At 31.2% G+C, this 15,389-nt stretch overlaps 5 protein-coding genes and 1 pseudogene across 5 annotated transcripts; 2 read left to right on the forward strand and 4 right to left on the reverse strand.

The window, feature by feature from the left end:
* Positions 1–87: 87 nt before the first annotated feature.
* LOC106381557 lies at positions 88–2,368 on the forward strand. The gene has a single exon (XM_048749307.1). The coding sequence runs from the start codon at positions 879–881 to the stop codon at positions 1,569–1,571; it is 693 nt and encodes a 230-aa protein (XP_048605264.1). The 5' UTR covers positions 88–878; the 3' UTR covers positions 1,572–2,368.
* A 1,610-nt stretch (positions 2,369–3,978) lies between these two features.
* Positions 3,979–5,761, forward strand: LOC106368980 (annotated as a pseudogene).
* A 1,894-nt stretch (positions 5,762–7,655) lies between these two features.
* On the reverse strand, positions 7,656–8,373 carry LOC125582907 (protein DOWN-REGULATED IN DIF1 11-like). The gene has a single exon (XM_048749365.1). It carries the CDS (start codon positions 8,155–8,157, stop codon positions 7,675–7,677), a length of 483 nt encoding a protein of 160 aa, XP_048605322.1. The 5' UTR covers positions 8,158–8,373; the 3' UTR covers positions 7,656–7,674.
* Positions 8,374–9,679: 1,306 nt separating this feature from the next.
* Positions 9,680–10,246, reverse strand: LOC125582926 (protein DOWN-REGULATED IN DIF1 11-like). The gene has a single exon (XM_048749399.1). The coding sequence runs from the start codon at positions 10,160–10,162 to the stop codon at positions 9,680–9,682; it is 483 nt and encodes a 160-aa protein (XP_048605356.1). The 5' UTR covers positions 10,163–10,246.
* A 1,301-nt stretch (positions 10,247–11,547) lies between these two features.
* Positions 11,548–13,319, reverse strand: LOC125582890 (protein DOWN-REGULATED IN DIF1 11-like). Its single transcript, XM_048749330.1, has one exon. The coding sequence runs from the start codon at positions 12,213–12,215 to the stop codon at positions 11,733–11,735; it is 483 nt and encodes a 160-aa protein (XP_048605287.1). The 5' UTR covers positions 12,216–13,319; the 3' UTR covers positions 11,548–11,732.
* Positions 13,320–13,324: 5 nt separating this feature from the next.
* Positions 13,325–14,067, reverse strand: LOC125582948 (protein DOWN-REGULATED IN DIF1 11-like). The gene has a single exon (XM_048749429.1). The coding sequence runs from the start codon at positions 13,909–13,911 to the stop codon at positions 13,429–13,431; it is 483 nt and encodes a 160-aa protein (XP_048605386.1). The 5' UTR covers positions 13,912–14,067; the 3' UTR covers positions 13,325–13,428.
* Between the last annotated feature and the right edge of the window lie 1,322 nt (positions 14,068–15,389).

Raw genomic sequence — 15,389 nt, forward strand, 5'->3', positions numbered from 1 at the left:
TCAACCAATTAGATTTTACAGTCTTTTTTATAATTGGTTAACTGATTTTAAAATTATATCTTTAAAATATTTTTCTAGAGAAATGTAATTTTCTTAAACTTTGTGCACTATTATAAAACATCAAGTATTATGAAACAGAGAGAGTAGTATTCCCTATATTACTCGTACAACTGTACAAGAGACGTGAGAGTGAGACAAACAAAAGGCCAAACCTACTCATCATTATATAGTTTTAATATTTACCTCTTTTTTTTAGACTACGAATATTTACCTATTTTGGAATCGATTTAACAGCTAGTCAAATCATATTCCTTCTGTCAGATTATCAAGAATTTTTAAATTTGGAATTCGTCAAATTATTTTCTGGAGAGAATAAATTTTAATTTTATTCAGTAATTGCCGTTAATGATATAATAAAACAAAGAAAAGAAAATCAGTAATTAATAAGAAAATAATATCAGTAATTATTTTGAGGTTGGTGTAAATGACGTGAGGATAAGATAGGCTAAACCTAGCCTACATGTATCTCAGCCGTTCAAATTTATCTGACATCAATTTCACGAAGATCAACGGTGGTAATTTTCTCTTGAATACGACAGTAGTGGATATATTACCAAATTAATTACCCTCCAACTGTTAAAATAAGAAAAGAAACTAAAATAGGAAATAATTAACTTTTCTATGATAAAATACTTTCCTTTATAATCAAAAAAATTGTATACAATTTTAGCAAAAAAAAAAATTGTATACAAGCCCTAAAGCGGCATTTTTTCTTCTCGTTCAAATTTCAAATTAGAGAAAAACAAATCAAATGTCTATATAGGACGATCAGACCTTCGCGAAGGTTCTATAATCATACTAACGCTTTAGCTATTTATATGGATGCAACAAATCACAAAACAAATCAGAGAAAAACAAATCAAATGGCTCCAACGATCAAATTCATGGGGGAAGGCAAGTCTCACCAAGTCTACTTCATCAACTTCTTTGGACAAAACTTGGATGCCACCTACACTCCCTCCGTCATCAGGCGGTGGATCCGAGACGTCGTCTACCGTCACCGTCGTTCGCGTTGTTCACACCCTCTCGTCGTTGGAGTCGGCGTTCAGTGGACACCGTCATGGTACTTCTCACCACCGGCGTACGACCGTGCAGCGGACACTCTCCAGTTATGCGTGGGAACATCAGTTCTCATCGTCCAGCTCTCTTACTGTCAGCGCGTCCCCAACATCCTTCGACGTTTCCTCACGAATCCCGACACGACTTTTGTCGGTTTCTGGAACAGCCAAGACGTGAGAAAGCTGGAAATAACGAGACACCGGTTGGAGATTGGAGAGCTTCTTGATGTAAGGAAGTACCTTGCAGATCAACAAGGTAGGAGTCTGAGGGGTCGTTCGTTTGAGGGGATTGTTGAGGAATGTATGGGGCTTGAAGGAGTGAGGCTAGATCGGAAGATAAGCAAGAGTGATTGGAGTGTTGACTACCTCAGCAAAGAGCAGTTAGTTCAGGTGTCGGTGGATGCTTATGTTTCCTTCAAGCTCGGTGTTGATGCTCGTTTATGGCAAGTTTGAAGACATGTATTAAGAGGAATACTATGTCCTGAATCTTTAGTCTTTAATCTTTTGTTAGATTGTCGAAAAGGAAAAAAATGTTATCACTCGTTTAAACCATCTCCAATGCCACTCTATTTTTTCTTCTATAATTTACATCAAAATAGAGTAACTATATTGTAGTGTAACTTTTGCTCCAATGGTGTTACTCTATAATAGAGTTACTCTATTATAGAGTTAAATATAGAGTAATGTCACTTTTTCACTCCAAATATAGAGTAAAATATGACATTCCTCTATATTTCACTCTATAATAAAGTAACTCTATTATAGAGTAACACCATTGGAGCAAAAGTTACACTATAATAGAGTTACTCTATTTTAGTGTAAATTATAGAGAAAAAAATAGAGTGACATTGTAGATGCCCTAAATTGAATAGATAACTAATGTTCTTGATCATTCACATATGCATTTGTGTGATTTTAGTGATTGATACTAAACATTTGGTGAGAATTTTCCAGTTTTTGAAATATTCACCAATACAATTTTAATAATTTGTTTTCATAAAAAACTTATATAACTGTTTGCAGGGTAAAAAACTCCCTTAACTTTCAATGCAAATGTTCTTATGTCAAACAAGCAAATTCAAAATCAACCATTTTAATCAATTTAAATTCTTATTGCCAAAAGACAAAATTTCAGGTAACGTCTATCGAACGTATATCCAAATTGTAACAGATCTCGTCTAGATCAATGCCTTCTCGTTGCGTTATAGTTTTACGTACGTGTCATATAATTTGTTTTGAGTAAGGTATAAAGTATTAGTAGAACTGTGCAATAGGACACTGTCACGCTAAAAAAAAAGGACACTGTAACGATAGTTGGAGAGAAACATGGTCTTACGGTAGTCGGTAGCGTGTCCTTTTAGATAAGCCAAATGCAGGACGCCATACAGATGCATACAGTGGTCGTACAAGAGGCGTGACAGATGCGAAAGTTTAAACCTACCTACATGCATCTCAAGTTCTCAACCGTCCAAAATTGAACAACTTTTTTTTTCTTTCTGTTTTTACAGAATAAATGGATAATGTGTATTTGTATTTGTTGTTGCATATGCTTGACCATAAATAGATATATTTATGAGTGATTTTCACATATAGACACATTATGACTTTTTATTACACTGCAGGGCACAAAGTGCTACTGAAGTAGTTTTTAGTGGTGGAAGACAAATTTAACTTTCAAAAAGTGAAACCAAGGATGGACAATTATGTAATTAAACATGGGCTTTCTAGTTGGACTGGTTAGGGTTTTTTGAAATTTGAAAACAATTGGTTTGGTGGTGGTGGACGTGAATCTCATATGAGATTGGGTTTTTTTTTTCTTTACTCGTGAAAGTAATTGTTTTGTTTCTTTACTCTTTTTATTTATTTCCAGTAAAAGTAATAATAGAGAACTGAGAAACCGACGAACGGAGAAGCCGACGAACAAGATTTTCAGACGGAGAAGACCTGTCGTCTCGAAGCGGAGAGCTTCAAAGGGCGAGGCTAAAGGTTGGATACTTTCCTTCCTCCCAGTTTCATTGATTTGGATTTCAGATTGGAGATTAGAGTTTTAATTTCTGGGTTTTGATTTTTTGAGTTTGGTAAGAGCCTCGACGTGAGGTGTTAGGGTTTTGATTTGGAGGTACAGTTCTAAATTTATGCAAAACTCCCATTAGGATTTTGATTTGTAGATTAGGATTTCGATTTAGGGATGCGGTTCTAGATTTCCAAGTTTTCAAAAAAATAAATTCTGGTTTTTGTTTGTTTTACAGAGATGTCGCAAACTGAAGAGGGAGCGGTGAATAGAGGAAAAGGTCAAAGCTTGTTGCTAGTTTCAGTGTTTTGAAAAAACTGTGGTCGGATGTACACCAACATGTGTGTACATATGAACAACCAGGATTTTGTACATGTGTACACGCATGTATAGGTACATAATAAGTAATGTAGATATGAGTTTTCTTGTTGATAGATTGACATGTATATGTTGTGTTTGTTGGTGTAAGAGTCAGTACATTGAACAATATCAATCTATTCCATTGCAAAATATGAACAATATCAATATCAATCTATTCCATTCCAACATATAGCAATACCAATCTATATTGAGAACCATTTAAAATATTATTGTAAACTCGATCATATATTTTATTGATGGGGTGGATGAAAATTGTTTAAACCAACCATCTGTATAGTGAGTGAAATAAGTGTACACAAGAGAATGTGTACATATGGACATTAGAAAGAGTGTGTACATATGGAAAATAGAGAGAGAGTGTGTACATATGGACATTAGATATCGAGAATTCGTGGATTGCAATATAACCATAAATGTGTATTTTTATGACTTTAAAAATTTAATTGCTTTATGTTAGATAGTTGTATGTAGTATCACTAGATGTATTTTGTGCTGGATGAATGGACTGGATCTTTGTGAAAAAATACTCACGTGTACACATGAGAACAATATCCACGTGTATACATTAGGAACGTAGTTGTACATATGTACAACTAATGACCTAGTTACATGTTTGTATGGTTTGTAGTTAGTTAGGAACGTAGTTGTACATATGTACATACTTTGATATTCAACATAAACCCAGACTTAACATCTTCTCTAATCTGCTACAATATTAGTTAAAACAATGAGCACAAGTTCTTTTCAAAGTTTTGTTAACTAACTGAGTTTTTTAGAGTGATAATCAGTGGGGGGGTTTTGTGTTGATTAGCACAGTTTTTTTTTGAATGCTGGTGAACAACAAACCCAAGCAAAATACGCACAAGTGGGAGAAAGAAGAGAGATAGAGGTGAGGTTAATCTGAGCCGTCCATAAAATAACTAGCTCATCGAACGGTTCTGGTTCAAAGCAGGTAAATGTCTTATCCAGATCTGGTTTTCCAATAATTAATCTCAGCCGTTGACAATGTGAGGGAATGTGTGGCTGGGAAGAAAAGCCCGCCAATTGGATAACGAGTTAGTTGAGATGGGGTTGGGAGCAAACGAAAAAGGAAGAAGCTAGTTGAGAAAGTGTGTTTGTAGTGGAAAGTGACTCACCATGTAAATAAAAGTAGAAATGTGTCCTAGAGTGTAAATCTTTCTATATTTATCCAATAATATTATGTATATCTTTTTTTTATCAGGATTCTCAGAAAATAAATTTGAAAGTTATAGTAAACTTTTGGGAGGGAATAATTTTGAAAATTTATTTTTAATCAGTAATTGCCGGAACAATAAATAAAGAAAATAAAGAAAAATATTGGTATCACTCGACTGTGTGATAAGCTGAACCTAGCCTACATGCATCTCAACCGTTCAAGTTAGCTTTTCTATGATTAATAATAACGCTTTAGTTATTTATAATTATATGCATGACATATGAGAACAAATATTCACATCAGTATCCAAGCCCTAGAGCGTTATTGTTTTTCCCTCACTCCTTCACATTTCAGAGTTAGTGAAACAAATCAAATGGCTCCAACGATCAGAACCCTCGCGAACTACAAATCTGACCATACCACTCTGTCGATTTCTTTGGAGAAGATTTGACAGCACTCTAACCCCTCCGACATTAGACGATGGATCCGAGACGTCGTCTATATATAGTCACCGTCGTTCGCGCTCTTGTCACCCTCTTGTCGTTGGAGTCGGCGTCCAGTGGACACCCCACCCTCATGGTATTTCCCATCCCCGCCGAGTCACTACCGTCCTGCGGATACTCTCCAGTTATGCGTGGGAACATCATGTCTTATCATCCAGCTCTCTCACTGTAAGCGTGTCCCCGACATCATTCCAAGGTTCCTCACGGATCCAAACACAACTTTTGTCGGTATTAGGAACTGTCAAGACGCGAAGAGGCTAGCACGAACTAGACATCAGTTGGAGATTGGAGAACTTCTTGACGCAAGGATGTATGTCGTGGATTCACAAGGCAGGAGTCTGAGGGGTCGTTCGTTTGAGGAGATTGTTGAGAAATGTATGGGGTTTCGAGGAGTGAAGCTTGATCGGGGGATAAGCAGGAGTGATTGGAGTGTTGAGTACCTTAGCAATGATCAGATACTTCAGGTGTCAGTAGATGCTTATGTTTGCTTCAAGCTTGATGTTTCTGCTCGTTTATGGCAAGTTAAATTTTAAGCGATGTATCGAAGTAACAAAATGTGCTGTACCGTTGATCTTTCTTCTTTTGTAAGAGCACCTCCAACAACAAGTTCTAGAGGAAAGTGAATGGCCAAAAGTTCTAATGTTAGTTTTTTAGAAACTCTTCTCACACTAACAAAACACATATCACTCACCAAAGATAAATTGGTGCTTTTATTGATTTCAAAATAATAAAACAAATTCAAGTAATTATAATAATAATTTTTTTTTCATTTAGAAACTTTGATGGTGTTTAACCATTGAAGTTGCTCTAGGTTGTGGAAAATAAAAACTGTTATTCACTCGCTGATTTCTTTTATAATAAGATTATGGGATAATGGTATACATGAATCTTAAAGAATTTGATAAATTTTGAGATTCCATTCGAAATCATTTGTTATTTAGAAATTTTAGTTTTTACTGATTTTGTGATTCTATTAATTTTGTTTTTTTTGTTTTTTAAAAAAAAATCGTTTTATCATTGGTATTAGTATATACATTTTTTTTCCTATTTTACTCATAAACGAATAAAATTAATCAAAATAAAGAGCCATTTAGGGAATATTCAAAATCTGATAACGTCTTTGGAACGAGAACAGTATATTCAAAATGTACCAAAGGAATATATTGTTTACAAATGTTGTTCTAGCTACGTCAATGTTTTATATGTGTCAGATAATTGTTTTGGAGTAAGGTGTAAGAGTCGTTGTAGATATTATGCAATAGGACAATGGCGCAATAGTATATTCATATAGTTGGCCATGGAGGGAAACATGGTCTGCAATATATGGTAGTGTGTCCTAAATAAACCCAATTCAGGACGTTATGTACAGTGACATTACACCAATATGAAACGTATAGAGTAGTGTTTCATGACTTAAGTAAAAGATTGTAACTAATAGAAACTTGGATCTATGTTCCTTGAAAAATTTCATGGGCTAAAATAGTGATGAATTTGCAAAACCAAAGATCATTTGTAGATGAATCATATATGTTTTTTACAAAGAATTATATAAGAGCTTTGTCTAGTCTTGTCTAATAGATCTTTATGATAAGTACTACATAAATCTTTAACAGGCAAGCAAGAAGAAGAAGAAGCAAAAACATGAACAAGGATGACTGTGGATATATAACTTGAAACGCCTTTTGAGATAAATACCAAGAATATATACAATCATGAAACTTTGTCTCTTGGTTCGTTGATCCCTCTGAGTTTATGTTTGAGTTCTTACTAGTTATACTTGAATAAAAGTTTCTGAACTGTTGAAATATGATGCTTTTTCTTTCATATAGAATATTGGCCCATCAAGCATAAGCATATTGTTCATTTGATCAAGTAAATTTCCATTTGAGTCTCCTCATGAGAATCTATATTTTGATCCTATGAAGACAAAGATTATTTCATTCTCTAAGTGGATTATTACAAAAGAAGAGATACTATAAACCTTGAAAAATAGAGAAGTTATATGTTTTGTGGAAAACATTCTAAAGGAGTATTAGATAATTAACGAACAACCCGTAATCAGGAATTTTCATATTAGGTCCTAACCAGGATCATAAAAATGAGATGAACGTTTTTATTTCACAAAAAATGAAAGTTACCTATTTTTTTTCCTATATCGTTCTCTCACTTTTGATTTGTTTTCATAAATTTAATTGAATTTCAAATCACTTAATTTATTTGAATTACAAAGAAAGAAATATATGATTTTGTTTAACAAGATTCATGTGTAATTATGTTTTATATTTGATAAAATAAAAAACTATGCTAAGCAAACACTAGTTAGAACAACCAAGATATCACACTAAAGTTTTCTTATACCACATAAAGTTAGGAAAACGAATAAGCCGATGAATGTTTTATTTTATTTTATATAGTTAGAATAATATAACAAACCATTATTTCATAATACATCATATAATATAACAAAAGATTCAATCAAGATAACTAAATCATATGGTCGTGAGATGATGAAGGACTTTCAACTTCAGCAGAACATCTGTTCCAAACCTCATTAGTTTTGAAAGAAACTTGAGAAGCAAAGCGTTTGAGTTGATACAATCGAAACATGAACTTTCTAATCTCCATGTAGCATTCTTTTCCAGCTCTTACTACCATCAAACAACACTCTCTTGAAACAGGTTTGTTTGTAAGAATCTCGCTAAGAACATCTTCATTACATTCTGAAATACCACTGGGCCCCATCTTATCAGCGCAGGTTCCGAGATACGTTTTGTATTTTGGTGGGAGGTTTTCTAGCATATAAATATTGTACTCCTGCGAAGCCGGCGATAACGCATCCAATGTATCAAACTCAGCGGGATTGACAAGTGGTTTATCGTCAACATCTTCTTGGCCCAAACATGGATACGCACATGACACTAAAGTGTTGATTATGAAAAATGCCATAAAAATTGTCTTAGTGTCCATTTTATATGATTAATTTTTTTCTCCTCTTACCATGATATCTAATTGTATATATATAGTAATCAAATGGTTTTGAATGTTATTGATGTTGAATGTATTAATTAATTAAATAACATTTTAGTTGTTTTGAAATAACACAATTCCTTTATTACTTTAGTTAGCTCTAAGAATAACATTTTTAAATTGATTTCTATGTTACATGCATTGATAGTTAATTAAATACTCACTATGTTTCATGTGTCTTCAATTTTTTTGCATACAAATTAAGAAAGTTAAAGTTTGTTGGTTATCCTTATTAAATATAATATTTTGTTTGGATTTATTTTATAATGAACTAAAAATAAGAGGAAACTGAAATTCATTTTAAGTATTTATGAAAAATGTATAACGACATTTATAATTACAAAATATTTTTATAAAAATAAAATTACACCAATATGAAATGTATAGAGTAGTGTTTCATGTCTTAAGTAAATGATTGTAACTACAATGAAAACTTGGATCTATGTTTCTTGAAAAATTTCATGGTCTAAAATAGTGATGAATTTGCAAAATCAAAGAGCATTTGTAGATGAAGCATATATGTTTTTTTGCAAAGAATTGTATAAGAGCTTTGTCTAGTCTTGTCTAATAGATCTTTATGATTAAGTCCTACATAAATCTTTAACAAGCAAGCAAGAAGAAGAAGAAGCAAAAACATGAACAAGGATGACTAGGGATATTTAACTAAAACGCCGTTTGAGATAAATACCAACATAGACAATCATGAAATTTTGATCCCTCAGAATTTATGTTTATTTGAGTTCTTACTGGTTATACTTGAATAAAAGCTTCTGAACTGTTGAAATATGGTGCTTTTTTTCATATAGAGTATTGGCCCATCAAGCATAAGCATATTGTTCCTTTGATCAAGTAAATTTCCATCTGATCAGTCTCCTCATGAGAATCTATATTTTGATCCAATGAAAACAAAGATTATTCCATTCTGTAAGTCGATTATTACAAAAGAAGAGATTATATAAACCTTGGAAAACAGAGAAGTTATATGTTTTGTGGAAAACATTCTAAAGGAGTTATAGATAATTAACTCACAGCCCGTTATCAGGAATTTTCATATTAGGTCCTAACTAGGATCATAAAATTGAGATGAAAATTTTTATTTCACGAAAAATAAAAGTTAACTATTGTTTTTCCCAATATCGTTCTCTCACTTTTGATTTATTTTCATAAATTTAATTGAATTTCAAATCACTTAATTTATTTGAGTTACAAAGAAAGAAATATAAGTTTTTAACAAGATTCATGTGCAATTATGTTTTATATTTGATAAAATAAAAAACTATGCTAAGAAACACTTGTTATAACAACCAAGATATCGCACTAAAGTTTTCATATACCACATTAGAGTTAGAAAAAATGAATAAGCCGATGAATGTTTTATTTTATTTTATATAGTTAGAATAATATAACAAACCATTATTTCATAATGCATCATATAATATAACAAAAGGTTCAATCAAGATAACTAAATCGTGTGGTCTTGAGATGATGAAGGACTTTCAACTTCAGCAGAACATCTGTTCCAAACCTCATTAGTTTTGAAAGAAACTTGAGAAGCAAAACGTTTGAGTTGATACAATCGAAACATGAACTTTCTAATCTCCATGTAGCATTCTTTTCCGGCTCTTACTACCATCAAACAACACTCTCTTGAAACAGGTTTGTTTATAAGAATCTCGCTAAGAACATCTTCATTACATTCCAAAATACCACTAAGCCCCATCTTATCAGCGCAGGTTCCGAGATACGTTTTGTATTTTGGTGGGAGGTTCTCTAACATATAAATATTGTACTCATGCGAAGCCGGCGATAACGCATCCAATGTATCAAACTCAGCGGGATTGACTAGTGGTTTATCGTCAACATCTTCTTGGCCCAAACATGGATACGCACATGACACTAAAGTGTTGATTATGAAAAATGCCATAAAAATTGTCTTAGTGTCCATTTTGTATGATTTATTTTTTACTTATTCTTTGATTTTTTTCCTCCTCTTACCATGATACCTAAATGTATATATATAGTAATCAAATGGTTTTGAATGCTATTGATGGTGAATGTATTAATTAATAAAATAACATTTTTAGTTTTTTTGAAATAACACAATTCCTTTATTACTTTAGTTAGCTCTAAGAATAACATCTTTAAATTGATTTATATGTTTCAGGCATTGATAGTTAATTAAATACTCACTATGTTTCATGTGTCTTTATATTTTTTGCATAAAAATAAACAAAGTAAAAAAATTTTGGTTATCCTTATTAAATATAATATTTTGTTTGGATTTATGTCATGAACTAAAAATAAGAGGAAACTGATAATTATTTTAAGTATTTATGAAAAATGTATAACGACATTTATATTTACTAAATATTTTTTAAAAATAAAATTACACCAATATGAAACATATAGAGTAGTGTTTCATGACTTAAGTAAAATATTTTAACTAATGGAAACTTGGATCTACGTTTCTTGAAAAATTTCATGGTCTAAAATAGTGATGAATTTGCAAAACCAAAGATCATTTGTAGATGAAGCATATATGCTTTTTTGCAAAGAATTGTATAAGAGCTTTGTCTAGTCTTGTCTAATAGATCTTTGTGATTAAGTACTACATAAATCTTTAACAAGCAAGTAAGAAGAAGAAGAAGAAGAAGAAGAAAAAACATGAACAAGGATTACCGTGGATATATAACTTGAAACGCCGATTGAGATAAATACCAAGAACATATTGACAATCATGAAGTTTTGTCTCTTGGTTCGTTGATCCCTCTGAGTTTATGTTTATCTGATTTCTTACTGGTTATAGTTGAATGAAAGATTCTAAACTGTTGAAATATGATGCTTTTTTCCATATAGAGTATTGTCCCATCAAGCATAAGCATATTGTTCCTTTGATCAAGTAAATGTCCCACTGATCAGTCTCTTCATGAGAATCTATATTTTGATCTTATGAAGACAAATATTATTTCATTCTGTAGTGGATTATTATAAAAGAAGAGATGATATAAACCTTGAAAAACAGAGAAGTTATATATTTGGTGAAAACATTGTAAAAGAGTTTTAGATAATTAACTCACAACCCGTGATCAGGAATTTTCATATTAGGTCCTTAATAGGATGATAAAAATGAGATGAACGTTTTTATTTCATGAGAAATGAAAGTTACCTATTGGTTTTCCCAATATCATTCTCTCACTTTTGATTTTTTTTCATAAATTTAATTGAATTTCAAATCACTTAATTTATTTGAGTTATAAAGAAAGAAATATACGATTTTTTTAGCAAGATTCATGTGAAATTATGTTTTATATTTGATAAAATAAAAAACTATGCTAAGCAAATACTAGTTAGAAAAACCAATACATCGCACTAAAGTTTTCTTATACCACATTAATGTTAGAAAAACGAATAAGCTGATGAATGTTTTATTTTAATTTTATATAGTTAGAATAATATAACAAACCATTATTTGATAATACATCATATAATATAACAAAAAGATTCAATCAAGATAACTAAATCGCGTGGTCGTGAGATGATGAAGGACTTTCAACTTCAGCAGAACATCTGTTCCAAACCTCATTAGTTTTGAAAGAAACTTGAGAAGCAAAGCGTTTGAGTTGATACAATCGAAACATGAACTTTCTAATCTCCATGTAGCATTCTTTTCCAGCTCTTACTACCATCAAACAACACTCTCTTGAAACAGGTTTGTTCGTAAGAATCTCTCTAAGAACATCTTCATTACATTCCGAAATACCACTGGGCCCCATCTTATCAGCGCAGGTTCCGAGATACGTTTTATATTTTGGTGGGAGATTCTCTAACATATAAATATTATACTCCTGCGAAGCCGGTGATAATGCATCCAATGTATCAAACTCACCGGGATTGACCAGAGCTTTATCGTCAATATCTTCTTGGCCCAAACATGGATACGCACATGACACTAAAGTGTTGATTATGAAAAATGCCATAAAAATTGACTTAGTGTCCATTTTGTAAGATCAATTTTTTATTTATTCTTTGATTTTTTTCTCCACTTACCATGATATATAAATGTATATATATAGTAATCAAATGGTTTTGAATGTTATTGATTGTGAATGTATTAATTAATAAAATAACATTTTAGTTGTTTTGAAATAACATAATTTCTTTATTACTTTAGTTAGCTCTAAGAATAACATTTTTAAATTGATTTCTATGTTCCAGGCATTGATAGTTAATTAAATACTCACTATGTTTCATGTGTCTTTAAATTCTTTGTATAAGAGCTTTGTCTTGTCTTATCTAATAGATCTTTATGATTAAGTACTACATAAATCTTTAACAAGCAAGCAAGAAGAAGAAGAAGCAAAAACATTGAACAAGGATGACTGTGGATATATAACTTTAAACGCCGTTTGAGATAAATACCCAGAACATAGACAATCATGAATTTTTTCTCTTGGTTCGTTGATCCCTCTGAGTTTATGTTAATCTGAGTTCTTACTGGTTATACTTGAATAAAAGTTTCTGAACTGTTGAAATATGATGCTTTTATCATATAGAGTATTGGCCCATCAAGCATAAGCATATTGTTCATTTGATCAAGTAAATTTTCCTCTGATCAGTCTCCTAATGAGAATCTATATTTTGATCCTATGAAGACAAAGATTATTTCATTCTGTAAGTGGATTATTACAAAAGAAGAGAGGATATAAACCTTGAAAAGCAAAGAAGTTATATGTTTTGTGGAAAACATTGTAAAAGAGTTTTAGATAATTAACGAACAACCCGTTAAGAATTTTCATATTCGGTCCTAACTAGGATCATAAAAATGAGATGAACGCTTTTATTTCACAAAAAAATGAAAGTTACCTATTGTTTTTCCCTATATCATTCTTTCACTTTTGATTTGTTTTCATAAATTTAATTAAATTTCAAATCACTTAATTTATTTTAATTACAAAGAAAGAAATATATGATTTTGTTTAACAAGATTCATGTGCAATTATATTTTATATTTGATAAAATAAAAAGCTATGCTAAGCAAACACTAGTTAGAACAACACAGATACCGCACTAAAGTTTTCATATACCACATTAGAGTTAGAAAAACGAATAAGCTGGTGAATGTTTTATTTTATTTTATATAGTTAGAATAATATAACAAACCATTATTTCATAATACATCATATAATATAACAAAAGATTCAATCAAGATAACTAAATCATGTGGTCGTGAGAAGATGAAGGACTTTCAACTTCAGCAGAACATCTATTCCAAACCTCATTAGTTTTGAAAGAAACTTGAGAAGCAAAGCGTTTTAGTTGATACAATTGAAACATGAACTTTCTAATCTTCATGTAGCATTCTTTTCCAGCTCTTACTACCATCAAACAACATTCTCTTGAAACAGGTTTGTTTGTAAGAATCTCTCTAAGAACATCTTCATTACATTCCGAAATGCCACTGGGCCCCATCTTATCAGCGCATGTTCCGAGATACGTTTTGTATTTTGGTGGGAGGTTCTCTAACATATAAATATTGTACTCTTGTGAAGCCGGCGATAACACATCCAATGTATCAAACTCACCGGGACTGATTAGTGGTTTATCGTCAACATCTTCTTGGCCTAAACATGGATACACACATGACTCTAAAGTGTTGATTATGAAAAATGCCATAAAAATTGTCTTAGTGTCCATTCTGTATAATTAATTTTTTACTTATTCTTTGATTTTTTTTCTCCTCTTACCATGATATCTAAATGTATATATATAGTAATCAAATGGTTTTGAAAGTTATTGATGGTGAGTGTATTAATTAATAAAATAACATTTTTAGTTGTTTTGAAATAACATATTTCCTTTATTACTTTAGTTAGCTCTAAGATTAACATTTTTAAAATGATTTATGTGTTCAGGCATTTATAGTTAATTAAATACTCACTATGTTTTCATGCGTTTAAATTTTTTGCATAACGACATTTATAATTACTAGGGGGGGGGGGGGGGGGGGGGTGTTTTAGGTAATTTGTGTCAAAATGACAAATCTACTATCATTGAAACATGAATTTTAAAAACTCATTTAAAATCTAGTGTTATTGAACTTGACATTTTATAAAGTACTATGAACTCTACTGTTTTAGGTAATTTGTGTCAAAATGACAAATCTACTATCATTGAAACATGAATTTTAAAAACTCATTTAAAATCTAGTGTTATTGAACTTGACATTTTATAAAGTACTATGAACTCTACTGTTATTGAAAATATTTTAAGTTGTGAAGTTTAAAGTTTTCAAGTGATTTTAGAGTGTTTAGGTGGAGTTTATTAGTTAAAAAAATTAAAAGTCAAATCCCATGGTTTATGTGATAGTCTAGAGTGGTTTAACAAAAATTATTTTATTCTCTACAATTCCTTAAAATCATCTAAAACCTCATTAAAAATCAAATCACCTCAAATTTTACATTGAATACACCCCCTAAATATTTTAGGTAATTTGTGTCAAAATGACAAATCTACTATCATTGAAACATGAATTTTAAAAACTCATTTAAAATCTAGTGTTATTGAACTTGACATTTTATATATATAAAGTACTATGAACTCTACTGTTATTGAAAATATTTTAAGTTGTGAAGTTTAAAGTTTTCAAGTGATTTTAGAGTGTTTAGGTGGAGTTTATTAGTTAAAAAAAATTAAAAATCAAATCCCATGGTTTATGTGATATTCTAGAGTGGTTTAACAAAAAATATTTTATTCTCTACAATTCCTTAAAATCATCTAAAACCTCATTAAAAATCAAATCACCTCAAATTTTACATTGAATACACCCCCTAAATATTAAAAAAAAAAAATGACACCAATATGAAACGTATAGAGTAGTGTTTCATGACTTAAGTATGATTATTGTGATTGAGTGAATCATGTGATTAATACTCTTTCCTTGATATTAGGCGTTGTTCATTTGAGGTGATTGTCGAGAATTGTACGGGGTTTCATGGAGTTTGGCTAGATAAGAAGATAAGCAAGAGTAATTGGTGTGTCGGTTACCTTAGCAAATAACAGATAATTCAGGTGTCAGTAGATGCTTAGGATGCTTAAATATCTTATTTAAGAGCTGGTTCTTATATTTTTTAGTTAAAAATTAAAAGATGGAATTTTATATTCTGCTAAGAACC

This window comes from Brassica napus, chromosome A1 (genome assembly GCF_020379485.1).
Source record: "Brassica napus cultivar Da-Ae chromosome A1, Da-Ae, whole genome shotgun sequence".
In the NCBI taxonomy this organism is placed as follows: domain Eukaryota; kingdom Viridiplantae; phylum Streptophyta; class Magnoliopsida; order Brassicales; family Brassicaceae; genus Brassica; species Brassica napus.

Bases quoted from the DNA above. Each gene is read 5' to 3' on its own strand.
- LOC125582890 (XM_048749330.1), bottom strand. From the start codon at position 12,215: ATGGACACTAAGTCAATTTTTATGGCATTTTTCATAATCAACACTTTA.
- LOC125582926 (XM_048749399.1), bottom strand. From the start codon at position 10,162: ATGGACACTAAGACAATTTTTATGGCATTTTTCATAATCAACACTTTA.
- LOC125582948 (XM_048749429.1), bottom strand. From the start codon at position 13,911: ATGGACACTAAGACAATTTTTATGGCATTTTTCATAATCAACACTTTA.
- LOC106381557 (XM_048749307.1), top strand. From the start codon at position 879: ATGGATGCAACAAATCACAAAACAAATCAGAGAAAAACAAATCAAATG.
- LOC125582907 (XM_048749365.1), bottom strand. From the start codon at position 8,157: ATGGACACTAAGACAATTTTTATGGCATTTTTCATAATCAACACTTTA.